At 50.4% G+C, this 26,396-nt stretch overlaps 2 protein-coding genes across 2 annotated transcripts; one reads left to right on the forward strand and one right to left on the reverse strand.

Annotated features, from left to right (window-relative positions):
* Positions 1-2,340: 2,340 nt before the first annotated feature.
* Positions 2,341-3,862, reverse strand: Apoc3 (apolipoprotein C3). Its single transcript, XM_059266885.1, has 3 exons — positions 3,805-3,862; positions 3,559-3,682; positions 2,341-2,583 (listed from the first exon to the last, which is right to left on the reverse strand). The coding sequence occupies exons 1-3, from the start codon at positions 3,857-3,859 to the stop codon at positions 2,463-2,465; spliced, it is 300 nt and encodes a 99-aa protein (XP_059122868.1). The 5' UTR covers positions 3,860-3,862; the 3' UTR covers positions 2,341-2,462.
* A 6,270-nt stretch (positions 3,863-10,132) lies between these two features.
* On the forward strand, positions 10,133-12,410 carry Apoa4 (apolipoprotein A4). The gene is made up of 3 exons (XM_059266887.1): positions 10,133-10,253; positions 10,529-10,655; positions 11,353-12,410. Exons 1-3 carry the CDS (start codon positions 10,205-10,207, stop codon positions 12,338-12,340), a joined length of 1,164 nt encoding a protein of 387 aa, XP_059122870.1. The 5' UTR covers positions 10,133-10,204; the 3' UTR covers positions 12,341-12,410.
* Positions 12,411-26,396: the final 13,986 nt, after the last annotated feature.

Raw genomic sequence — 26,396 nt, forward strand, 5'->3', positions numbered from 1 at the left:
GTCAGTAGGAAAGGTGGGACAGGATGTATGGTGGCGCACGCCTTTAGTCCCTGCACTCCAGGGGCAGAGCCAGGCGGATCTCTGCAACTTCGAGGCCAGTCTGGTCTCCAGAGCCAGGAGAGCCAGAGCAACACAGAGAAAAATTGTCTTGAAAAACCAAACAATTACACTGGGCCGGTAAGGTGGGTCATCAGGTGGAGGCAATTGCCACCAACCCGAGGACCTGAATTCAGTCCTTGGGAGTCACTCCCTAACACATACCACACACACACACACACACACACACACACACACACACACACACGAGAGAGAGAGAGAGAGAGAGAGAGAGAGAGAGAGAGAGAGAGAGAGAGAGAGAGGGAGGTGTAATTTAAAATTTTAGTACATTTATTTAATATGTGTGGGTTTTCATGAACCAAAGAGCATGTGTGGAGGTCAGAGGACAACTTGTAGGCGTCAGTTCTCTTTCTCTACCGTGTGGGTCCCAAAGACCAAACTCAGGCCACCAGGATTAGTGTAGCAAATGCCTCCACCACCTAAGCTATCTTGCCAGTCCTTATTTATTTACTTATTTATTCATTTTATTTTGAGACAGTGTCTCTGATGGCACAGGCTGGCCTCAAACTCATTTTGCAGCCAGCAGTGATCTTTAACTTCTCATCTTCCTGCCTTCATCTCCCAAGGGCCAGGGCTACAGGGATGTACCAACACACCACGTTTGTTCAGTGCTGGGGCTCAAACCCAGAGCTTTGCGCATTTCAGGCAAGCATTCTACCAACTGAGCTGCATACCAAGCCTAGGTTGTTCATTATTTAGACCAGCCTGCCGTTGGCACACACAATTACTTTAAAAAAATTTTAAGTGTATCCGAACATTTGTGTTCATGCAGGTGAGGATGTAAGCACATTCTTACACCAACAACCTTTCTCTCACTCAGCTGGCTCCTCTTCATGCTCATGTTAGTATGCAGGTAGTCTTCACACATCCGGAGAGTCCTTCTCCCTCCCCGCAAGGCTCCTTTTCCATCCCCCATGTGTCTTCCTGAGCCCCTGGATGAAGGAGTGGCCTTTGAAATCACACAGAGCTACAACAGGGATCAAGGCAGACTTGGGTGGGAAGGTTTCCAGGTGCGGACACTGAGGCTGCCGGCCCTGGGTGGTCAGGAAGAGCAGCCCCTGATGGATTTCCAGACAGAACAGTCTGGTCACCAATGCTGTCCAGAAAGGAGCCTCCCACACCTGGCAGAGGCTTTTCCCATGACCACAAAGTGGAAAGCAGACAGCTGGCCCTGCGATGTGCTCACTCTTGACTCAGGGCAATGGCTGTTACCTCTCTGAACGTTGATGTTTTATTTTATAGTGTGGGAGACCTGCTTTGTGACCCTGGATCTCTCTGAAGTGAGTGCTTTTGGGTGGAGGGAACATAGTAAACAACTCTGTTGAGATTCTGAGGACACTGGGTCTCCATTCCAGTCTTAAGAAGTCAGCCAGTTTAGCTATCAAAATGAGGTCTGTTTACCAGGCACCTGCCCTGTGCAGATGCTGGACCACATGTTTTTTTTTTGTTGTTGTTGTTGTTGTTGTTGTTGTTGTTTGGGGTTTTTTTTGTTGTTGTTTTGTTTTTTTGTTTTTTGTTTTTTGTTTTTTTTGTTCAAGACAGGGTTTCTCCGTATAACTTTGGAGCTTGTTCTGGAACTCAATCTGTAGACCAGGCTGGCCTCGAACTCACAGAGATCCACCTGGCTCTGCCTCCCGAGTGCTGGGATTAAAGGCGTGCACCACCACCGCCCGGCATGCCCCATGCTTTTGGATAATACCATTTCATGTTCACAGCAAACCTGCTGTGGAGGGGCAGATCGCACCCACTTTATACATAAGAAATGGAGGCAGTTATGATGCAGTGGGGTCAAGACTTAGCCAACCAGGCTCCCACCCCGCCTCCTTCCTTTCGGTGTGTGTAAAGGGACCAGGCAGCCTGGACCACGCAAACCAGCTGCACAGGCTTTTGATCACATCTGACCTCAAGACTGAACGTGAAATTAAAGTGCTAGCCGGATCGAATCCACACTCCAGTCACTTGTCTGCACTGTCCTGCACTTGATAGTTTATCGCAGACTGTAATTGCGTGTCTGTTACCCAATTTGATCTTTCACAGGAACACATCAAGGCAAGCAGGTAAACAGAGGTTGTCCTACTTACAAAGGAAGAAACGCCCCAGATACAACTAAAGAGTGCATGAGGTACAGCCCCAGGTCCACTCATTCCCACCCAGACATCACGGTACGTGGGATACACCACTCCTGGCAGCTTCTCTTCCAGCTTTATTAGGGACATGTTGAGGTGAGGTCTGGGGAGGGGTGAAAACGTGAGAATACTTTCCCTTTCAAGCAAACTTTAGGGGTCACCCAGTGGACCCAGAGGCCAACAGGACAGATGCACAGGCACATTTGGAACATAGAGGTCTCAAGGCTCAGTAGCTGGAGTTGGTTGGCTCTTGGGGGTAGATTCCCAGAGGCCGGAGAACTTGTCAGTGAACTTGCTCCAGTAACCTTTCAGGGAGCTGAAGCCACCGTCCATCCAGCCCCTGAGGGTTAAAGCAACATGAGGCATCCATAGAGATGTGTGTGAAAAGTTCCCCTGCAGGCAGCCAGACCCACAATCCTACCCCAGAGCCCTACGGGCTCTCCAGGCCATCAGCACCACCTCACCTAGTACCACCCCAGAATCGCCTGCAGTTACCTCCCAGGGCAGAAGAGGCAGCTAAGGTGGTACAGGGGCAGCCTAGGAAACCCCACCTTCGTCCAGGTTGGATCAGACATTCATGGGCTGCCCCTACCCCCACCCCCAACCTCCTTTCAAGCCTGAGGCACCGAGCACTGGGGATGTTGATGCTTAAGGTCAGTCTGCCTTTGTAGTCCATACAAATAGTGTCCTGGAGGTGTCCTATTTGGTGGCTCTGAGTGTGTGTGGGGGCGGGGAGGGGGGCCTCTCATTTGAAAAATTACTGGAGGACCCATGAGCTGTGTGATGTAGGCCAGGTCACCTAACTTCTCTGAGCCAGTTTTCTCATCTGCAAAGTTAGAGAAGTAATACCCTCTCCACAGCCTATTCTGGGGACAAAGAACGTCTGTCAACCTTTTTCTACATAGGCCAATATCAAATGTCAGCCAAAGCCATTGGCCAGGGCCAGGGGTAAGGATCCATAGCGGGCAGATGTCTAACTCAGATTGAGCCCAGGGCAGAGCCCTGAAACCCCAGATGAAACAGAGCGGGTAGGCCTCCCCAAGCAAGCCTCTGGCCCATGCTTAGAGAAGACTTGCCCCAGGGACTATGTGCACCTCAGGCCACCCCGAGGAGAAGTGAAGGAGACAGAAGAAGGCTGCTTGCTCCGCTTCTCTTCACAGCCCCAGTACCCAGCAAAGGCCCCATGAGAGAGCCGAGGCTCAGACAGGCCCAGGCCCTGGGGAAACTGGGGGAGCCACAGTCTCTGTGTGGGAGTCTCAGGACCAGGGTAGGGGTGAGGGGAGAGGGAACAGGAAAAGAAGGCCAGTGGGCATACCTGGCCTGCACAGCCATCTCAGACTTCTGCACACTGGTTAGTGCATCCTGAACCTTCTTGGCGGCCTGCTCCATGTAGCCCTGCACAGAGCCGAGCAGCAACGACCCCTCTCCCTCATTAGCTCCTGCAAAAGAGCAGAGTGGAGCTGTGCCAGCCCTCAGCTCCTACCCAGCCACCACTTATCAGGACAGGGTCCCCAGACCAGCTCCCACAGAAATCCCAGCCACATCCCTCCACAAAACTCACGGGCAGATGCCAGGAGTGCCAAGAGGGCCACAATGAGGAGCGTCCGGGGCTGCATGGCACCTACACACCTGCAGGAAATTGTCTAGTGAGGGGATACTGTGGGAGGATCTGCCATATCTAGGTCCTTTCCTGGAGAATGCCGTGGGCCCTGGGATGAATTCCAAGCCTCTCTCCTACTGATACCAGCCCTCAGACAGGGAGCTATAGGAGATCCAGGCCCCAGGGTAGGGTGGAAGGCGGGGTGTGGAAACCCTCTACAGAACGGGACATCTACCCATTCTCTGCCCTGGCGTGCTGGGTGACATCAGGTTTCTGTCCCTCTCTAGACCTCAGTGTGTCTGTCTGGAGCAGGCATGGCCATCAAAGGCTCCCAATAGCTCTGCATGCTGAGCAAGAGACAGCATGACCCGATTCCAGTCAGCTCTGCCACTACCCAGTGCAGAGCTTTAGGCCTAGTGGCCTCCCCTTCTTCCTCAGCTTCTAGGCCTCCCCCAACCACCAGGAACCCAAAGGTGGAGGCCACACTCATGGGTCCCAAGCCTTCTGTAGGCTAGTTGGCTGGGTGGCTCTCTGTCCCCTCCCTCCCTTCCTGTACTCCCCAGGGACGTTACCTGGAGTAGCTAGCTGCTTCTAGGAATAAACTGAGCAGGCAAGCAGGAGGGCCCTGACCTGTTTTATATTGGCCCCGGGAATGGGACAGCGGGCACAGAAGGCCCAGTGAGCTGGCCAAAGGTCACCTGCTGAATAGTTCAGACCAGAACCTGAGGTAGGGAGGCTGTGTAGCCGGCTGCCAGCGGAATTGAGAAATCCCTCCAAGACTGCCCATGCTATTCACCTCCACCTCTGCAACCTATTATGCGATGGCGTTGCTTAAAATGCATTCTCCTTTCCTAAATAATATAAACAGAAGCAGTGGCTGGTGGGATTACTCACTGGACTGGCTTCCCTCGATGAGGCTGATGAGACCGAGAAAGGCTCAGGGGACAAGCCTCAGACCCACTTTAGCCCTTCACACTGACTTTCCAGACCCATCTCTCCCCGCAAAGCCCAGGCGATAGCCTGGAACCAGTGACAGGCTTCTTCACAGAAGCCACTTGAAAGTCTCATATTAGAACGGAATGGGGAATCTGGTGCAGCCATAGATGAGCAGTGGCAGGATTGGGGTGAGAGGTGGCAGAGCGTAGGTCACATGGCTCCCCTAGACCTCCACCTCAGGCCTCCACCCACCGATGTGTTCCCAGCAGCCTCCTCTGTTGTTCCTGGGCTGGGGTTGATGAGAGAAGGACAAAGGTCATGCTAAACCCAAGGCCTTGGCCCCTCCCTCCTCCATGTACCTCATCTTGCCCTCTGGACCCATTGATAGCATCCTGAGATGGGAGCATGGTTATGGCTGGATGATATCTGACCCCTACACAACCCCTGGCTGTGAATGCCCGGGAGCCCCAAGGTGTGGAAAGGCCATTCACAAAGAAGGTGGAGGAGACGCTGTAGGGCACACATCACCCAGGAGGGACCTCAGACTTCTTGAAACTAAGATGTCCCCTGAACTAGTACTGAGAGCCACAGCCCAGATTTGGATGTGAAGACTTTGGAGCCAAGAAATCCTAGGTTTAAGTGATACCTTTGGGACTGGGGAAAGAGGCCAGTTGGTCAAAATGCTCATCTTGAAAGCAAGAAGACCTTAGTTCAATTGCCAATACCCATGTGAAACATAAGTGTCCACGGTAATCTCAGCACTGGGGGCAGGGAGATAGGTGGGGGACAGGTAGCCAGCTACCTGGGGCTGATGTCTAGCCAGCCTAGCCTCTTCAGAGAGCCCCAGATACCACTGAGAGATCCTGTCTCACAAAGCAAGGGAAACCGCTCCTGAAGAATGCCTGAGGCCGACACGTGGCTTCCACAGGCATGCACATCTCACATACATGCACCTGTGTACACACAAACAAATATGTAACTGATACCTTTGACACTGACTCACAGGGTCTGTGCTCAGAAATGTAACAGTTCAGAGCCTCTGTTTACCCTGTTCATGGGGACAGAATACTGGTTTCCCAGAGCATGGAGAAACATAGAGCAACTGGCTCAGGGAAGAAGGGCAAACTCACAATCTCCCTACCTCCTAAACACTGGCAGCCCAGCCAGAGACCGGAAGAGGGATCCACACACAAATAGGGCCTTTAGCAGGCAGCGTCCTCTCAAGCATGGCCTGAGAAAGGAGCCTGGCTTGGCCCTCTGAATTCTTAATCCTTATCTTGGCCTGAGACTTGAAACTCATGTATCAGAAATTCATTCTTATGATGGAAGACTGTTTTCTGGGGTGGCTGGGATAGTGTTTGCTTTTGAGTCCCGCACTCTGAAAACAGGCAAGGTGATCATGTGTTGGGATCTACCTGGACTGCTTAATGCGACCCTGTCTCAAAACAAAACAAAAAATAGTTTGTTTTCTGTTAAAATGTAAGTGGTCCAAATCCTGTGACTAAGACATTGCTAACTTCATTCTATGGCTAAAAACCAAAGGCCCAGTCAGATAGAGGCCTACTCAGTACGTACCACGCAGCAGTGGAAAAGCTGGGTCCCAGCACCTCAGCTGGTCCTCGGCAGCCATTTGTACCTAAGCATCCTCTGAGAAACAGCCTTGGTGGCAGCCGAGAGTGAAGGGAGTTGATGAGAGGTACCAGGATTGGGCACTGCGTGTGGTGCCGGCAGCTGCTCTGCTCTTTCCTCTTCTTGTTTCTTGCCCTGAAGCAAAGGGCACAATGGGAATCAGATCCCAACCTGGGGTGTGGTACCAGGTCCTTGGCCCAGCTGGGACAGGCAGACAGGCTGAGTATGGGTATGGAAGCCTGCCAGTATCCCTGTACGGAACATGGCCATTGAATCCAGGAAAGTCCGAAAGTGCTGATACAGAGCCCCAGCCATGTGATACTGAGCTGCACAGAGAACTTAGGTGTGTGGACCCTACACTGGCCTGCAGGGTATCTTGGGACCTGGGGCCTGGGACTTAGCCCATTCCAAAGTACTTGTGCCCTCTCAGCCATCTGGCTTTGGCCTTAGGAGGCCTCATGGTGGCTTTCTGGCCTAGAGTCCTCTAGGAAGAGGACTGTTCTTGACTTACAGACCCAGGCCCAGAGAGGACCCAGCAGTGGGTGGGTATCTTAGTTTCTTTTCCTGTTGCTATGATACAATATCCTGACAAAAACAAACTGAGGGGGCCTGGGTGATGGTGGCGCACATCTTTAATCTCAGTACTCCGGAGGCAGAGGCAGGCGGATCGCTGTGAGTTCGAGGCCAGTGTGGTCTATAGAGCAAGTTCCAGGACAGGCTTCAAAGCTACACAGAGAAACTCTGTCTTGAAAAACAAAACAAAACAAACAAACAAAAAACAAATTGAGGGTTTATCCTGGCTCACCAGTGGGGAAGCTTTGGTGGCAAGAGTTTGAAGCAGCTGGTCACATCATTTATATACAGCCAAGAGCCATGACATACTAGCTCTCAGCTCAGCTCGGCTTGCTATCTCCATTCTGTATCGTCTAGGATCCTTCACCCAGTGACCCCTCTCTCAGGTGATTCAAGGTTCTGTCAAACTGACAGTTAAAATTAACCATCACAGTGGAGAAGTCTTGAATGCTTGGGCTGAGGATGGCCCTCAGGAGTAGCTGCCAGTCTCCTTCTGTTTGGCTAAGAGCAGGTTGAGTGCACGAGAGTCCCAGGGCTCTGCTCTGATCCTGTATGGGCAGATAGAAAGGGTAGCTATAGAAGCTGTATAGCTATCAGCCTCACTGGCCATGAGCTCTGGGTGAACACAGGCAAGGAGACTGAGGGTCAGAGATGTGAGTGCCAACACCACTTGACCCTCTGTGCCCGATGTCCCCTGACTGTCGCAGCCGGCTATAAGGCGGGTCTCTTCTTTTCACCAACAGCTGAGACATAGGGTTCTCACTTAGCCATGCCCCCTATTCAAATTACTCGCAGATGCATACGACATATGCCCTAGTCTTGGAGAAGTCAATATAGTCATTTATACCTTCCAGGAGGCAGTACACCCTCCGTGCCGGGGCCGGTGCATACATGAGTGCTGGGCACACATGTAGGCATGCTGTGTCCCAGTCTCTTAGCTCAGAGCCAAGTTCTGTGTCCACGGACAACTCAGATCTCTCTGCCTATCTGTCAATCAGTCACTGGCAGCCACTCTTGAACAAGCTTAGGTAACACAGGTCTTCTCAGAGAGTGTACAAAGGGACATCTACCTCTGGACCTGTCCCACGCTGGTGGCACCTGGTACTCAGACTGCAGGTCCAGGAGGTGGAGCTGCAGCTGAGGTATCCCGTGTGACTCATCCCCCATCAGTTCTGACCTTTGGGCCCAGCACAGGCTGGACCAGGCCTGATCTGGCAGAGCAAGATGGGGACCAATGAGTCAAGGGCACAGAGAGATAAGCCTTTTAGAGGCAAAACGTGGCTAATATTCAATGAGCACCTACTGTGTGCCAGATTATCTCACAGAATCTCCACAACAGACTCAGAGGGCTCATGAGACTCATCCAAGGCCACACGCTGCATACTGTGTGGAATTCAGATGCAAACCCAGGGAGTCAGACTCCAGAGCCTGAACTCAGAAAACACTGAGAGGTCAACAAGATGACTCAGTGGGTTAGTCACCAAGCCTGATGACATCAGTTCGAGTCCCTGGGAGGAGGAGAGAACAGCTTCCTCAAGTTGTTCTCTGTCCTCCACACGTGTGTTGTGGTGCATGTATACCCTCCCCCACCAGGTATTAGTAAATAAAGAAATTAATTTTAAAAAAGCCTCCCTAAGCATGGCTGCTCCAGGAAGGAGCTCCCTCCTGGCCACTGGAGGATGCCATGTGGGGAGCATTGCAGTTTAGTGGGGACCCAGCAGGGGAAGGCAGGTATTTAGCTGTCTTCAGTCCCAGGAGACAAGCCAATCCGGACACATAAAAAAAAAAAAAAAAGGATGGCAACACAGCAAATCAGACCTGGCACAGTTGTGGACAGTTGTGGCACAGTTGTGGACAGTTGTGGCACAGTTGTGGACAGTTGTGGACAGTTGTGGCACAGTTGTGGACAGTTGTGGACAGTTGTGGACAGTTGTGGCACAGTTGTGGACAGTTGTGGCACAGTTGTGGACAGTTGTGGACAGTTGTGGTCTCTTCTGGTGGCTCTGGTTTCACAAAATGTCTTGCGGATGGCAGCCAATGGGACAATACGATGGGTGTCAGCATGCAGTCCCTGGTGTGGTCCACGGAGGCCCCACACTCACCGTAGTCTGACACCTTTCCTGTGGATGGCTTCTGCAATTCTACGTGTGGACACACTCGGAGTTTCAGTGGGAGAACACAAAATTCACTTTCCACAGCAGTGCCTGTCACCTTCTGTCTGAGAGAGGGTGGCCATTCTGCATGGCTCTTGAGTGTGGTTGGGGATAGTGGGGCCGTAATCAAGCCTCAGTCAGCCTCATTCTCTCAAGGTTGCCTCTAGTCCTCTGCTTGGTGACCCTCTGAGAGAAAGGGAGGATCTCCCTCTGCCATTCTCTGGAGGGCCAGGTTCTCTCCTGTCTTCCGAGCTCTGATCCACACAGAAAATCACTGTCATTTTTTTTTTCCAGCACTTACTCTGGACTAAGCCCCCTGCCCATTTCACAAGCACTTTATAATTTAATGTAACAAATTCTACATTGTCCAAAGGAGAAACTGAGGCCTGGGACTTCAGACAACTAGACTGAGGTGAGTCAGCTTGGCAGTGACGAGACATAAAGCACTCTTAGGAGTAACCCCTTCAATCCCAGGTTCGGATCCTTCCCTGCCCAAGGGCTGTCACAGACACCTAGGTCGCAGCTCACCACCTGCTGCAGCCCTGAATGGGTTGGTGCCGTGACTATAGCTGATGCTCTGAGACAGTTTGGGCTGGTGACAGCTGTCAGAGAGGGGGCCGTCTCCCCGGGGTAGAAACAGGAGACCTGGACCTTGTTCCCCATGCCTGGCACAGACCCAGCACTGCCAACAGGGCCCTGGGGCCTCAGTCCTGTTCAGGGACTCCCCTTGACTCCCAGGCTGGGTCCTCCTGAAGCTCTGGGCTACCCTTCCCAGCCTCCTGCACAGGGTGGGGCCAGCCCAACCAGGCTGCTTCCCCCTGCTGCCTGTGTGCCGTCAGCTTCCACGTTGTCTTAAGGTCACTAAAGTCCAAGAGGCCTCCTGGGAGTGTGTCACCTTCCAACGTGGAGTCACACTGGGAAGGAGGCGGGGAGGAGAGCTGCAGGGGCTTTAAAAGTGGGGCTGGCTTCGTCTGCAGTCAGTTCCAGAGCGACACAGGTGAACGATTTCCTCTCACTCGAGGAAGCATCCAGTGTAGCCGAGGCTGTCCCAGCCCAGTGAGGAGCCCAGGATGTTCCTGAAGGCCGTGGTGCTGACCCTGGCCCTGGTGGCTATCACCGGTAAGTAGACCCAGCTCTCCAGCTGCTGCTGCTGCATAGGAGGGGCAGCATGGAAAGCCAGCTCCTGAACTAGTGGACAGCTCAGGATGACCTTGGCTTTGCTCGGCAGCTCATAGGGGAACAGGCCCTCATTGGCATCGATGCTCCCTGGGTTATCCCAGAGATGGAGAAATGGGTTGGGTTACCCCAACTCCAGGATCATCCAGCTCAGAGCGGAGGCAGAGGGTCCGGGAGAGAGATGCGTGCTCACGACTTGCTTGCCACTCTCTGCCCAGGCACCCGGGCTGAGGTCAGTGCGGACCAGGTGGCCACTGTGATGTGGGACTACTTCACTCAGCTGAGCAACAACGCCAAAGAGGCTGTGGAACAACTCCAGAAGTCAGACATTACCCAGCAGCTCAAGTAAGTGGGCTCAGTCTGCAAAGCTCGTCTTTCCTGGAGGCCGAAGCTGACCTTAGAGGTGGGGCACCAGCACTTGGGATCCTTCCTTCCTGACTAGGGGAGCCTGGCCTCTCTGGACCTAAACTCTCCTCGTAAACAGGGAAGTTGGACCCAGGGATCAATCCCTATAGGACCTTCCTATTTTTGTGTGCAAGAGTTTGGTAAATAGCCAAATCCCATTGCAAGCTCGTGGTAGAATGAGAAAGAAGGCATGTCCTGTGAGATAGGATTTCCAGGACACAGGTGCCCATGCAAACGGGGGAAGTGAGGTTGAGGTGTTTGGGGATCCTCCGAACACATGCAAGGACATCAGATCCTGCGCCACTGGAAGACATACAATTGCACAATGTGACCCTGGGCTGGGGAGGGGGAGTTAAAGTCCAGTCCTATTCTTTACCCACAAGGAGAGGAGTCACATGATGGGTAGATAAAAATGCTGAGGCTCAGCAGAAGCCTTGCAGATAAAAATCTAAAGTAACACTAACCCTAGTAGATTTCCTGAAAGCATGACCCACCCCAGGGAGGGCCACAGGGACAACATGGAGGTCTCGCTTTCCATGGACACACTCCTGACCTAGGCAGGTGCATAAAGCTGAGTGTGCTGCCAATGTATCTAATGCCAAGTGTAACGGTGCTTCTCCCCACCCTTTCCCTGAAGTACCCTCTTCCAGGACAAACTTGGGGACATGAACACATATGCAGATGACCTGCAGAAGAAGCTGGTGCCCTTTGCCATAGAGCTGAACGAGCGCCTGGCCAAGGACACAGAAAAGGCAAAGGAGGAGTTTCGAAAGGAGCTAGAGGACCTACGTGCCCGCTTGATGCCCCATGCCAACGCCGTGGGCCAGACAATCGGGGAGAACGTGCAGAAGTTGCAGGATCACCTGAGACCCTATACTGAGGGGCTGAAAACCCAGGTCAGCACACAGGCACAGGAGCTGAAGCACCAGCTGACCCCCTACATGCAGCGCGTGCAGACCACACTGCAGGAGAATGTGGACAACCTGCAGGCCTCAGTGATGCCCTTAGCCAACGAGCTCAAGGAGAAGTTTGACCAGAACGTGGAAGAGCTCAAGGGGCGCCTAACCCCCCATGCCAATGAGCTGAAGGCCACGATCGACAAGAACCTGGAGGAGCTGCGCAGAAGCCTGGCCCCTCTGGCCGAGGGTGTGCAGGAGAAACTCAACCACCAGCTGGAGGGCCTGGCCTTCCAGATGAAGAAGAACGCCGAGGAGCTTCAGACCAAGGTCTCCGCCAACGTCGACCAGCTGCAGAAGAAACTGGCACCCCTGGTGGAAGACGTGCAGAGCAAGCTGAAGGGCAACACCGAGGGGCTGCAGAAGTCGCTGGAAGCCCTGAACAGCCAGCTGGACCAGCAGGTGGAGGAGTTCCGGCGCACCGTGGAGCCCTTGGGGGAGATGTTCAACAAGGCTCTGGTTCAGCAGATGGAGCAGTTCAGGCAGCAGTTGGGTTCCAGTTCGGGGGACGTGCAAGGCCACTTGAGCTTCCTGGAGAAGAACCTGAGGGAAAAGGTCAGCTCCTTTATGGGCACCCTGGGGAAGAAGGAGAGCCCAGACCAGCCCCTGGCCCTCCCCGTCCCAGAGCAGGTCCCGGAGCAGATGCAACCCAACCCCCTGGAGAGCTGAGCTGTCCCTGGTGCCCTCGACCCATCACAGCAGCAGACACCTGCCCTGCCCCACCACCTGTCTGTCAATCTGTCCCTAAGCACTCCTTCTACCAGTTTGAGGACACATGTCCTGCAGGAGATGATGCCTCATCTCGCTATTCAATAAAGCTACTGAGAAATTAGCCCCATGGGGTTGCCATGTGATTCCTTGGGGGCTGGCCTGAGGTGAGGAGGAGAACAATGCTAGGCAAAGCTGAGCAGCATCTGATGGGGACTGGATGACACGGGGGTGGGAGTGGAGGTGGGGGGCAATGAACCTGCTGGAGGCTCAGGGGTTGGTGTGATGGAGAGGAGAACGCAGAAAAGATGTCTATCAGAAAACAAAACACGCACCCCCACCTACAGCCATTTAACCACCAAACAGTTAGCAAATGCCCTCAAGGTTCCCGTCAAGGTTCTGAGCACCAGACAAGTCCAAACAGCTTTTGTGGCATTGTGTGCCCAGAGAGTGGGTTTCATGTTGACAGGGACACACCTGGAGGACAGCAAGACAGTCCCTGCCTTTGACGAGTTCTCCGCACATTGAGTCCCTTCTTGTCCGTGCTTGTATCTTTGAACTTATTTCTATAAAAGTGAGCCACCCTACTCTGTCCCACTGCAAAGTGTTTCTGCTTGCTTGGGAAGTTCCTCCACCTGGTAACTAAGCCAGTTGACTCCAGAGCAGCGTAACAGACACCCCAGGATGTGAACGAGTCTGGGTGGAACAGATGCTGGAGCTTGTAGAGATCCCTGGCACACTCTGCTCAGGAGCCTCCTGATGGATGGCCTGCCTGTCTGTGACAGAGCTTGTGGCTGCTGGCCTAAGAGATGGAATGCTCAGAGGACCCCAGCAGTTTCATGGGCACAACCAGTCATGGGCTGCTGCAGTCTCTGGCATGAATTCTCCTCTGCCCTTGGGGACCCCAGGGGGGAGTCTCAGAGTAGAGCTAGTCCAGGGCTTCCTCCCAAAGTATTTCACATACTGGCCGTAGCCTCTCACCCAGGTTTGCGAGTTGTACCCCTTCTCCTCAGAATGGGAAAAGTCCTCCTGGGATGTTCTGGAATGAACTGGAACATGCTGTGGGTAGCCCCAGCTGCCCTCGCCTCCTCCTTCCCTCCCAAGACTTCTTTAGTGTGGCATAAATCCAGGCCTGGGTTTGAATCCTGGCTCCCCAGGTGCCTGCTGGGTGATTTGGGGGCAGGTAACAAAATCTTTTTTTTGGAAAGGAAAAATGAGGACGCTTGACCCAGAGCTGCTCAGAAAGCCTGATGGTGCTCGGGGCCGGGCCCTTAATACCCAGTGAGTGCTGTGTGCTGTGCTGCCCCAGTGTGGTGGACACTCAGGAAATGTCCTGCTCACCTCCCCAGCCTCCAGATCCAGGCCACCAAACCCAGGCAAGGGCAGACCCTTCACGTCTCCCCGGCCACTGCTAACCCAATACTCGAGTCAAACTGTCACAACTACTTCCACCTATGACCACGAGCAGAGAAGACACAGGTGAACACATTCAGCCAAGATAACCGGCACCAGGAGGCTTGCTGACCGGCTCTGAGAGGCTTTCTCAGAGCACTGAGGCGCTAATAGGAGCCAGAACAAAGGCTAGTTGGTTTTCTGAGCTGGTGTGGAAACTTCTGATCTCCCCTGTGGGTAGATGAGCTCTGCCTCTCAAAGCCCCTGAGTCTTCCAGACCCTGTTCATACAACAAATTCTGAGTGGGACCCCTGAGTTTTTTCCTTCTGTCTCCAGGACTGTCCCACACACTTGCAGGGTCCTACCATAGTCCTAGTTTCCCTGAATAAAATACACTTGCTTACTTTCTCCTGAGCCAGGATGTCACTCCTGGCCTTCAGTCTCTTAGGTCCCTGACGTGGCATATGCTTCCTGGTCACAGTATTGCTTCTTCTGTCCCCTCAAACTCATGGGCTGAAATGAACACACTGTGGGGTGTGTGTGTGTGTGTGTGTGTGTGTGTGTGTGTGTGTGTGTGTGTTTGGGTGGGTGGGGTGTTTGTAAAGGTCAGGGGATAACCTCTGGTGTCATTCTCAAGAGAACTATTTGCTTCCTTTGCGATAGGGTCTCTCATTAGCCTGGAGCTCACCAATTAGGGCAGACAGGCTGGACGGTGAGCCCCAGGAATGCGCTTGTCTAGGCCTCCCTGAAATAAATGTGTTTCATCCATCAATATAATGATGTTAGGCCAAGTCAGGTGGCACATGCCTTTAATTCCAGCACCCAGAAGACAAAGACAGGTGGATCTCTGTGAGTTCCAGGCCAGCCTGGTTTACATAGTGAATTCCAGGCCAGGCCAGGACTATACAGTGAGACCTGTGTCAAACAAAAACAAATAAACAAATAGACGATGATGATTTTAGGCTGGTTTATTTCACTTCTGGTCATGCAGTTTGGGGTTTGGTCTCTCCAGGATTAAATAATTTTATTTGGAGTTAGTTTTTGAGTTTTCTGCCCATCGCCGTGAAACCATCACAAATGTTTAAATCAACTGTGACCCCTGGGTCTTTTCAAATGTCCTATAAAGTAACCACCCACAAAGATTCAGCTGGCTCACAGCTAGAAATGACAATGAAGGACTTTTGCAGTTGATCCTCAACCTGGTACCAAGCTTCCCTCTCCTCTACCAGTAGGTGGGGCCCCAGAGCCAGACCAAGAGCGAAAGTATCTCGTGTGAGACTACCTGTGGGCTTCTTCAGGTGGAAAAACGGCCCAGATATCACGGTCAGTGCAGAGAGACGCACAGCAAATCTGAGAAACTACTGCTATCCTGAAGGAGGGTCAGAGAGAGGCAGGAAAGCCTGTGGCTTCAACAGACCTACAGTTTCTATCAGGGACTGGGTCCTTCTGAGAACGCTAGATTAGAAAACAATCTTTGCAAAGAGTCAATTTAGGCCTAAAGCTTACAGCCTCCTCTTTTAATTTTTAAACTACATTTACTTGTGTGTGTGTGGGGGTGTGTGTGTGTGTGTGTGTGTGCAAGTATGCTTGCACGTGTGCTGTGAATCTCTCCCAAACTTGTCACTGGTGATCTATAAGGAATGTGTGGTTTGAAAGTATATGAATGACTTCTCTATACGTTTATCCTTTGATCTGACCCAAAGAAACTCCGAACAAGTCTCAGTTATTCCCATGAGCTTCAGAAGCCTCAGGTATTAGATGAAATTTAATAACTTGGAAGAATGTAAATAGAATTTTGGGTAGTTAGATTAGATTAGATTAATGGTTTTTTTTTTCCTGGTTTTTAGAAACTTGCAACAAAACAGAATCTGTGTTAATTAAAAGAGAGAGGGAGAAAGAGCTGGATAGTGGTGGTGCACACCTTTAATCCCAGCACTCAGGAGGCAGAGGCAGGGGGATCTCTGTGAGTTCAAGGCCAGCCTGGTCTACAGACAGAGTTCTAGGATAGCCAGGGCTACACAGAGCAACCCTGTCTCCAAAAACTAAAAAGAAAAAGAAAAAAGAAAATCAGGATTGGAATTCTTACTTATGAAAGGGGCCCCATGGACAGTCCTCTTTCCTTCAAGTATCAGACACAGCAGGACAGCGCCATCTATGAGCGAGGAGGTGGGTGGTTCTCACCAGACACCTCACTGCGGGAACCTGTATTTTGGAGTACCCAATCTCTAGGACTATGGGAGATAAACTGTGGGTTTAAGAAAAAACTTGAGCCTTTTTTTTTTTTCTGGTTTTTCAAGACAGGGTTTCTCTGTGTAGCTTTGTGCTTTTCCTGGAGCTCACTTGGTAGCTCACACTGGCCTCGAACTCACAGAGATCCGCCTGGTTCTGCCTCCCGAGTGCTGGGATTGAAGGTGTGTGTCACTACTGCCCGGCGAGCCTTCTTATCTATGGTATTTTGTTAGAACAGTCTGAATGAGTCTCCAGCAACAGCTCCCAACTTCTGAATGCTCCTTGCTTTAGCTGGGGAATTTCCCTTTGAGGAAGCCTCTGTTTCTGTTTTTTGAAACAGGGTCTCATGTATCCCAGGCTGGTCTCCAGTTGGATATGTAGTCAAAGATGACCTTAAACTTCTGCTCCTCCTGGCTCCGTGTGCCGAATCCTAGAATTCCAAATGAGCACCACCACCCCTGGCTCTCTGGTGAGTCTTATCTTTTAATTTTCTTATTTATACATTTATTTGTTTATACATTTATTTATGTGTTTGCTTATTTTGTGTGTGTGCATGGACACACGCACATGCGAGTGTATGCACACGGGTACGTATGTGTGCACTCTTGCCATGGTGTGTAGAGGGCTGAGGACAGCGTTCATGTGTGGGTTCTCTCCTTTCACCATGTGGGACCTGAGACTGGACGCAAGTCATCCGACTTGACAGCAAGCATCTTGATTGGCTGAGGCCTTCTGCCAGCCCTCTGATGAGTTTGGAGGGAGGACACCTGTGACTCCTCGTACAGCTGCCGAGAACAGCAGCCTCTTACAGCCCAGGTGCAGCCTGGAGTCCCAGTATTAGGAGGCTGAGGCAGGAGGATTATGAGTTTGGGGCTTCATAGTGGGACTCTGTATGGAAGGAAAGAGGGAAGGAAAGAAGGAAGGAAGGAACGAAGGAAGGAAAGAAGAGGGAAGAAGAGGCAGTATAACTCTCTCCGCTGGTCTGGGTTATGGTGACAGCAGCTATATTTTTCTCCTACTTCCCTGTTATCTTTTTTCCAAGCTTTGCAGAAATTAAAAACAACAACCAAATTAAAAAAAACCTAGTTCAATCAATTCAGCTTTGGCTCAAATCTTCCAGCACAAGGTCAACGGCTAGCAATTAAGAGCCCTGCCCCACACACCCGCCCATTGTTTGGGGGAGTCCCATGTACCTTGGCCTTTGGAAACCACAGCCTCCTCCCTGTCTGCACCAGTCATGCTGGCCTGTCTGCGGGACACTTAGTCCTCAGTAAACTGGCGTGGTCCTCAAGGAGAGAATCATCCTCTCTGCTCTAAGACAGTGAGTGGACTCAGCCCCCTGGGGCCCAGTTAGCCCCAGGTCATCTCTAGCAGCCAAGACACTGAACAAACGGAAGGTGGCATCTGTCTGGGCTTGGGTGATCAGTCCCATTACTGTTCGGAAACGCTGATTGCCGGGCGGTGGTGGCACATGCCTTTGATCCCAGCACTTGGGAGGCAGAGCCAGGTGGATCTCTGTGAGTTCGAGGCCAGCCTGGGCTACCGAGTGAGTTCCAGGAAAGGCGCAAAGCTACATCTCTTTCCAGCAGTCTTTAGTTACCCTGTGGTCCAGAGCTATCTTCCACCAAACTCACACCATCTTCAGGAGTTTGGCCGGACCTGCTGGAAAAGATCAGCACAGCTGGTCTTGGTGGCTATTTACTTTGCCTCCGAGAAGGAAGGGGCCAAGGAGGGTCACAGAACCCCACCTGAGTATTCAGTCACCCCTCCCAATCAGTTCTATGCAATTCTGCCCTAATTGCATGTGGTCTTGGGAAACGGGCTAGAGGATATAGATGAGGAAAGGTAAGAGTAGGAGGTTCTGCCGGGCGGTGGTGGCGCACACCTTTGATCCCAGCACCCGGGAGGCAGAGGCAGGCGGATCTTTGTGAGTTTGATGCCAGCCTGGTCTACAGAGGGAGTTCCAGGACAGCCAGGATGGTTACACAGAGAAACCCTGTCTCAAAAAACAAAAAACAAAACAACAACAACAACAAAAAACAGTAGGAGGATCTGTCTGCACAGCCATGGGGAAGTCATTATCCCTGCTGGGTGAAGCTCCTTCAGGGTGGCTGTTTTACGTCACCTTTGATCCTGACAGCAACCCCTTCCATTGCTGTGTAAGTAAACCAGGAAACTTATCGGTTCCACAGTGAACTTTAGAATCGTACCTTGGTTTGTCATTGGACCTTAGGCAGAGGGGTAGATGTTTATTGTGTTCCCAGGGAAAGAATTGTGTCAACACACTCCAGACAGAAAACATCCCCACTAAGCCGTTGTGAATGCTGGGATGGACTCAGGTGCACACATATCCATCCCAGTTCCTGCTCTTTGTGCTTTTGGCTGTGTATCCAGGAGGAGAAACTGATGGGTCACGTGCTAATTCTATGCTTAACTTTTTAAAAAGGTTTATTTGTTTCTCTCTCTCTCTCTCTCTCTCTCTCTCTCTCTCTCTCTCTCTCTCTCTCTCTCTGTGTGTGTGTGTGTGTGTGTGTCTGTGTGTGTGTGCAGTTACACAAACCTGTGCATGTGCATGGAGGCCAGAAGGGGGCCCTGATGTCCCCCTCTGTCACTCACCACTTCTGCGGAGCAAGGGTCGCTCCCTGAACCTGGGTTTCCATTTTCTTGGCTGCATTGGAAGACAGCCCCAGGGGTCTTCCTGTCTCCGACCTCCTGAAGCCGGACAGCGGGCACCGGAGTCCTCTGAGTGCTTCGCCAGCTCAAGTCGCTGCTCAAACCCCCAAAGAACTCCCAAGTTCAAAGGTCAGCAGGCCTTTGAGGAGAGCAAAAGGGTCACTACTCTTGGAGTCTCTGGTGTCCCCAGTGGCCTTGATCAGGGCACAGGGGTGGGGGTCTGAGGGCTTCTTTCCTGCACCCACACAGATCTTGCTGCATTTGAAAAATTGTCCCGGCCCGATCAAAATCAGCTCCTGTCTGGGGGTGTCCTGTCTGTCTGCTGTTGGCATGGGACACCTACCGTCCCCAGAGGAGAAGTTCAAGCCTGCTCTGCAGAGAGAGAAACAAGCTTGAGGTTCACTGGGGATATCTATGTCTGGGAATGAGTAGAGTGGGGTCCTGGTTGTCCTGCATGGATGAGGAGCAGCTGATAATAGAGCAGCACATTGGAGACCCCAAAATTTCCAGGACATGGGAAGGAGGAGTTTCTAAGAGAGTGGGTTAGTGCTCTGGGATTAAAGGCCTGGGACCAAGAACCATAGAATTCATAGGATTGGAGGACACCACCTGGTGTCTCTAATCATAACTGCAGGTGCCCGTAGACGGTCAGTGCTCGATAAACATTTGTTCAAGCAATGACTGGAATTAACACATCTTTTTTTGTTAAATCTTATGGCCACACAGGTTCATCTCACACTTGTGGTGATATATTGTGTACCCTAATAAAATTTGCCTGAAGATCAGAGAACAGAACAAGCCACTAGATTAAACATAGAGGCCAGGCAGTGGTGGCACACACCTTTAACCCAGCACTAGGAGAGTTGAGATGGGAAATGATATGGGTGGGTGGAGAAAGGTATATAAAGCGTGAGGAGACAGGATCTAAAGTCTTTTGACTGAGGAAAGCTTTTTCAGGCTAAGGAGTCCTAGAGGTAAGACGTAACAGTGGCTTGTTCCTTTGTCTCTCTGATCTTTCAGCATTTACCCCAACATCTGGCACTGGAGTTTTATTATAAGAGCTAAGATTTATTATAAGATTTAAGATTTGTACAATAGTTTGGGATGGTGGTGGTGGTGCAGGCCTTTAATCCCTCCTGACGAATCCACAGAAATGGCAAGACCAGACTGAGAAGAGAGCTGATAAAGTGTTTGCCATGCAAGCCGGAGGAAACACACACACACACACACACACACAGACACACAGAGAGAGACAGAGAGAGACACAGAGAGAGAGAGACAGAGAGAGAGAGAGAGAGAGGCAGGCAGATCCCTGCGGTTCACTGGCCAGTGGGCCTAGCCTAATCAAAAATTAAAATGAAGCTGGAGCTTTCTCTGTACAAATGCTGCATTTATTCTAGTCTTTCCTTCCTGGACCCATAGGGAGATAACTTCTGTATTTGTATTTCTGCACAGTCTCTGCACATACTCTTTTATAGAACCCCCAACATTTACAGAGCTATCGAGCTGGACGGGGACTGTACTTCACAATTGCTTTAAGATGAAGAATCCCGGGTTCTGTCTTTCTCTGTTGCTCTGCACTTGTGTGTGTGTAAAATCACATCATTTATTTATTTATTGTGTGTGCATTTTTTGCTTGTTTGTTTTTTTTTTCTGAGACACAGCTTTTTGTGTGTCAGGCTGGCCTTGAACTGACTATGTAGCTGAGGATGGCCTTGGACTCCTGAACTCCTAGTTCCACTTTCCAAGTGCTGGGATTGCAATTGTGTGCTACACATGGCTCTGCATGCTCATTTATTTATTTTGACCCATGTGTGGCTCATGTCTACAGAGTGTTTTGAGAAAGGCAGGCTGTTTCTAATCCATATGCAGGCGCAGCATCATCCAGCAGGCTCAGCATCACTCAGCAGGTGCAGCATCATCCAGCAGGCTCAGCATCACTCAGCAGGTGCAGCATCACCCAGCAGGTGCAGCATCATCCAGCAGGCTCAGCATCATCCAGCAGGTGCAGCATCACCCAGCAGGTGCAGCATCATCCAGCAGGTGCAGCATCACTCAGCATCATCCAGCAGGTGCAGCATCACCCAGCAGGTGCAGCATCATCCAGCAGGTGCAGCATCACTCAGCATCACCCAGCAGGTGCAGCATCATCCAGCAGGCTCAGCATCATCCAGCAGGTGCAGCATCATCCAGCAGGCTCAGCATCATCCAGCAGGCTCAGCATCATCCAGCAGGTGCAGCATCACTCAGCATCATCCAGCAGGTACAGCATCATCCAGCAGGTGCTCTACTAGGATTCTTTAGCAGTTTGAGAACCCACCATGGTGAACAAGCTGGAGCTCACTTTTCCCTATTGCCAGCTTAGGACCAGTGATCTCAGGCCTGCTAAATTCATCAGAACTGGTTCATTTCCTTCATAGCTCCCCCCAAAAGTTGTTGTGGCTTATTCTTCCCTCTTCCTGTCCTTTCAAGTCTAAATATTTTCTGTAAAATGATCTCTTCTCTGTTTTTAGGAGAGGTTCAGCCCCAAGTAAAAGCAGACACATATACTCTGCTAGCTGTTTTTGCATGGATGTCTACAGAAGTGCCCTGGGCAGATTGCCAAAGGTTTTGCTGTGCATCCCTCCAGTAGCATGGAAGCTGCTGGTGCCAGGCACCCAGGAGGGCTGTGGTACTGTGGCAAAGGGTTCCTGGATGGGAACAAGCTTGTACACTTCCTTCCATTTACATTTTCAATCTGAGGAGATAATCATGAAGTACATGGATCTCACCATAAGAATGTTCACTGTAGTCTTATTTATAAGCATATTTTATTATTTTTAAAGTTTTTATTTATATGTATGTATGTTCCTCTGTGTGTGTGTGTATGTATGTGTGTGTATGTGTGTACACCACATGAGTGCAGGTACCCTAAGAATCCTGAAGAGGGCGCTGAATATCCTATTACAATTGTTCTCTTTCTAGCCCTATCTATAACTCTAAAACTTGGAAACAATTCAGTAAGAGGAAAATGCCGAGTACATCACAGCATGCCCACATTTTCATCCACTGAAAGCCACAATGTGGACTAGCAGCAGGGCTCCCCAAGTAAAGGCTCTTGCCGCTAAGTTTGCTGACCTGAGTTTGAGCCCCGGAAACTTCCACATGGTGGAAGCAGAGAACTGATTCCTACAAGTTGTCCTCTGATGTGTGTGTGCGTGCGTGCGTGCGTGCATGTGCATGTGCATGCACAAAAATAAAAATTAGCCATACTGGGATGAGGAGATTGCTTAGTAGGCAAAGTGCCTGCCTCATGAGCACAAGTACTTGAACTTGGATTCCCAGAAGCCACATGAAAAACCAGGAGTGGCATCACACTTCTGTAACCCCAGCTGTGGAGTCTGAGGCTCATTATTCAGGCAGCCGACCTGAATCAAATAAGTGAGTTACAGGTTCAGTGAGAGACAATACTTCAAAAAATAAGATGAAGAGCAGTTAAGACATCTGTTGTCAATCTCTAGCCGTCACGTGCATCTGGACACACACATACACACACATATACACCACACACACAAAATACAATAAAAAACATATATGTTAACATATGCCTAGATACATAATATGGAGGAATGTATGTGTTGATGGTACAATTACAAGTGATTATCTTTCTATTGAGTATCTGCGCGTTTTCTGTATTGTACTCTTTGCTAGGATGAACTTGGGAAGGGGCAGAGGCAGAGGACTCATTACAAGTTGTAGCGTAGCCTGGTCTACATAGCTAACTAGGGCTATGCAGAAACACTGTGTTGGGGTGGGGGGGGCGGAGAGAGGAAGAGAGAGAGTCCCAAATATCAAGCTTTTGGTTAATTTTAGTTACTGTTTTAATAGAGAAGATCTCATACTCAAAAAGGCCTGTTTATTTCTACCTGTGGATTGTGTCAGGCTCCTGGAGCTTGTCCATGGGGCTGCCTCACTTTGCTCTTATTATTTGGATTTGTTGTTTGTTTTTGCTATGGGGTGTCCTGGGGACTGAACTCAAGCTTGAACGTCCTGAACATGGGCTCTATGCCCCCAGCCTTGGCCTTTTACGGCAGTCCTATAGATCGAACCCGGGGCTCCTAGTCTGCTAGACAAACTCTACTGAGTGAGCTACATCCCTAGCTCTATGACTCCGAAGACCCTCTATAGAGGAGCCCATGGAAAGCTAGGGGCAGTGGCCATAATCCCAGTTCTTCCAGAGGCTAAGGTGGGAGGGTTCCTTGAACCCAAGAGTTTGAGCCCAACTTGGGCAATATTGTGAAGCCTTGTCTTAAAAATAAATAATAATGTGCAGCGCATAATGGTGGCCCATGACTTTAATCTCGGCACTGGGATCTCTGTAAGTTTGAAGCCAGCCTGATCTGCACAGAGAGTTTTCAGGTCAACCAGGGATACATGTTGAAATCTTGTCCAAAGAAATAAAAAACAAATAAATACCCTCGGGGCTGTTTCTTTCCCACTATTTGGTGAAGTCCTTTTCTGTGAATCTGGCATGGCTCCTTTCTGATGATGATAGTTACGTAACTGGCTGAACTGTCCTCTTCCCAGGACTCCAGGAAACCTGGAGCCAGTGTGACGGCCAGTTCCTGCGCCTTTGGCGCCTCTCACTGCCTCAATGATTGTGGTTGTTTTTTTAACCAGCTCACAATCCTCTGCTGTCTCGTTTCCCTCTCTGGCCTCAGTCTTTCTCTTTCCCATGCCCTGGTCTCCACTGTCATCCATCTCAGCTTTCATTCCCAGTAGCTTCAGCTCTCTGATGATGCAGAAGGGTCCTCTCCAAACACAAGCTGAACAAATAAATATCATTTATCTCGTTTGGCGCATCCACACGGTGTTTACTCAGTATGCTGAGTACATCTGTGGTATCAGTCCACATCACTGGCCCCACCCAGCATTGCACCATCCACAGGGGTTACTGACATACACACCAGGCGGAGGGCACTTCACAGCCCCTGTGGACCATGGTCTCAGAGGGTAGACAGGTCATCCAGGCAGGCCTGAGAACTTGGTGTCCTAGTTGTAACTAGATCTGGTTCTGACTACAAACGGGTCAGGAGAGAGGGAACACAGAGCAGGGTATGGGACAAAAGGACAGCCCCACTCTCAGAGGTGACATGGTAGCTGCACCTTGACTTGGCTGGCTATCCCCTGGCTGGTCCCGGGCTTCTTTTCCTGTGTTCACTGCAGTCACCATGTGTCCCCAACAGCCCTCTCCCCTGAATCATAAACATCATGGGACCAGGGGAGGGGACCTGGCCTTCTCCTGAGCACTGACTTCTCCTGCTGGGGAGTGTGGATGCCTCAACTCTTGTTTTGGATAGGAATTGGATCCTTGATTGACTTCTGAGCACAAGGCAGTGAGCTGAACGGGACATTAGAGACCATAGGCCTGGAATTAGCCCAGGGCAGGACCTTGTGACATCTCTCTGAATCTCGGTTTCTCTATAAAGAGAAACATCTGCCTTGGAGTTTGACGAGTGTTAGAGATACAAAGTTGATACTGCACTGGACAGGCGCTCTGTAAAGGAGACTCTCTATTAGTTTTCTCCAACCCTCTGGGGCCAGACTCAGGAGGTCTGGAAGACCCGGGCTCCCTTTCCCCAGTGCTACCTGCTGCTCTAGCTGACCATCTTTTCCCTGGCACACTGACTGAGGGCTGTGTCTTAGTTTTCTCCAAGACATGCAGAGCGGCAGTTCCTCTAGGGATCAAACGACCTTTTCGCAGGGGTCGTCTAAGACCATCAGAAAACACAGATGTTTACATTATGTTTACATTAACAGTGGCAACATTGCAGTTATGAAGTTAGCAACGAAACTAATGATATAGTTGGGGGTCACCACAACATGAGGACCTGTATTAAAGGGTCGCAGCGTCAGGAAGGTTGAGAACCACCGGACTAGTAAGAGTCTATTCCTTCCCTCATCTCCATATTTGTCTTACTTTTCTCTTACTGATCTGCAGTGGCCTCTTTCCCATCCAGGGTTTATTCTTTTGTGTATTTTTATGTAGCCACAATGACATGTAACATTGTCTGACATGTTAGAATCAGGCCGCTGAAGTCCATGTCCTTCAACAGCTTGCTGGTCTCTTCGTCATCTTCCATTGTTTGGGGAATGAATCCATGTAGACACGTATGTACCAAGTTTGTTCATCCTAACCAGCTGTGTGCTACTCCACTTAGGAAGTAGTTTACTTATCCATCTATGGATGGTGGCTTTTGATAAAAGGTGGGTTTTAGATTTTATTTATTTATTTAAATTATGTGTGTGTCTTATGTGTCTGTGTGTCTGTGTCTGTGTGTCTGTGTCTGTGTGTGGATTATGTGGAGCTTGAAGATTGCTTTCTGAAAAGCTATAGTAAAGCATTGCTTTCCTGGGCTGGAGAGGTGGCTTAGGGTAAGAGCACATACTGGGCTTGCTGAGAAGCAAGTTCGGGTCCCAGCACCCACCCAGGGCAGCTCAGAGTAACAGCCAGTAACTCCAGCTGCAGGCGATCTGACGCCCTCTGCTGTCCTCTGAGGGCATCTGCACTCACATGCGTAAACACGCATTCATATACACAGTTCAAAATAATAGCCTAGGGGCTGGAGAGCTGGCTCAGCAGCTAGTGCACTTTGGACTCTTGCAGAGGGCCCAGGCTCAGTTTCCAGCACACCAAATGGTGGTTTACAACCATCCATGACTCCAGTTCAGGGATCCAATACTCTCTTCTGGACTCCACAGGTTCCAGATACACACACAGCACACTTACATACATATAGGCAAAACATTCATACATGTAAATTAAAAGTAAATATATCTTGCCAGGCATGAGTGTGCATATCTTTAATCCCAGCACTCGGTGGGCTGAAGAGATGGCTCAGCAGTTGAGAGCACTGTCTGCTCTTCCAGAGTACCCCAGTTCGATTCCCAGCACCCACATGGCAGTTCACACCTGTCTGTAACTCCAGTTCCAGGGGACCTGATACCCATGGTGCAACACACACACACACACATACACACACACACACACACACACACACACACACACACAAGTATACACACATATAGAGAATGGGTACTAATTGCTGGGTGATGGTGGCACACACCTTTAATCTCAGCACTTGGGAGGCAGATCTCTGAGTTCGAGGCCAGCCTGGTCTACAGAGGGAGTTCTACGGCATTCAAGACTGTTGTTGCACAGAGAAACCCTGTCTTGAACCCACTCCCCCCAAAAAAACCTCATCACTTGGGAGGCAGAGGCAGGCAGATCTCTATGAGTTTGAGGCCAACCTGGTTTACAGAGTGAGTTCCAGAACAGCCAGGGCCACGTGACATACTGTCTTAAAAACAAACAAAAAAACCCCAAAAACCCCCAAAATAAGTAATCAAAAATACATAAATACATATTTTAAAAATATAGACTAAATCTTTTTACAAAGTATTATTTCTCACAGATCCTAGAGTTAGGTACTAATTAGTATTGCCTTCAGTTTACGAACAAGGAAACTGAGACACAGAGAAAATAAATAACTAAAGCAAAAGACCTGAGGAGTTGTAGCATTCTAACCTTGTAGTATGGCTCTGTGGCCTCAGTCTACGGAATCTGGCTGTAGTTCACGGCTGATTTTTACCGATCACTCTGCATTTTCTATTCCTTCGCTTCTTATAGTCACCAGAATGTGGCCCTTTTATCACGTATGTGTCCCTGTGTTAGTTGAGTTTT

Source organism: Peromyscus eremicus, chromosome 7 (genome assembly GCF_949786415.1).
Source record: "Peromyscus eremicus chromosome 7, PerEre_H2_v1, whole genome shotgun sequence".
NCBI classification, from domain to species: domain Eukaryota; kingdom Metazoa; phylum Chordata; class Mammalia; order Rodentia; family Cricetidae; genus Peromyscus; species Peromyscus eremicus.

Excerpts from the sequence above, each read along its gene's own strand:
- Apoc3 (XM_059266885.1), bottom strand. The coding sequence starts at position 3,859 with ATGCAGCCCCGGACGCTCCTCATTGTGGCCCTCTTGGCACTCCTGGCA. Across the intron at positions 3,683-3,804 it reads GGCACTCCTGGCATCTGCCC|GAGCTAATGAGGGAGAGGGG; the intron begins GTGAGTTTTGTG and ends GCTCTTTTGCAG. Across the intron at positions 2,584-3,558 it reads GAGATGGCTGTGCAGGCCAG|GGGCTGGATGGACGGTGGCT; the intron begins GTATGCCCACTG and ends TTTAACCCTCAG.
- Apoa4 (XM_059266887.1), top strand. The coding sequence starts at position 10,205 with ATGTTCCTGAAGGCCGTGGTGCTGACCCTGGCCCTGGTGGCTATCACC. Across the intron at positions 10,254-10,528 it reads GGCCCTGGTGGCTATCACCG|GCACCCGGGCTGAGGTCAGT; the intron begins GTAAGTAGACCC and ends CTCTCTGCCCAG. Across the intron at positions 10,656-11,352 it reads GACATTACCCAGCAGCTCAA|TACCCTCTTCCAGGACAAAC; the intron begins GTAAGTGGGCTC and ends CTTTCCCTGAAG.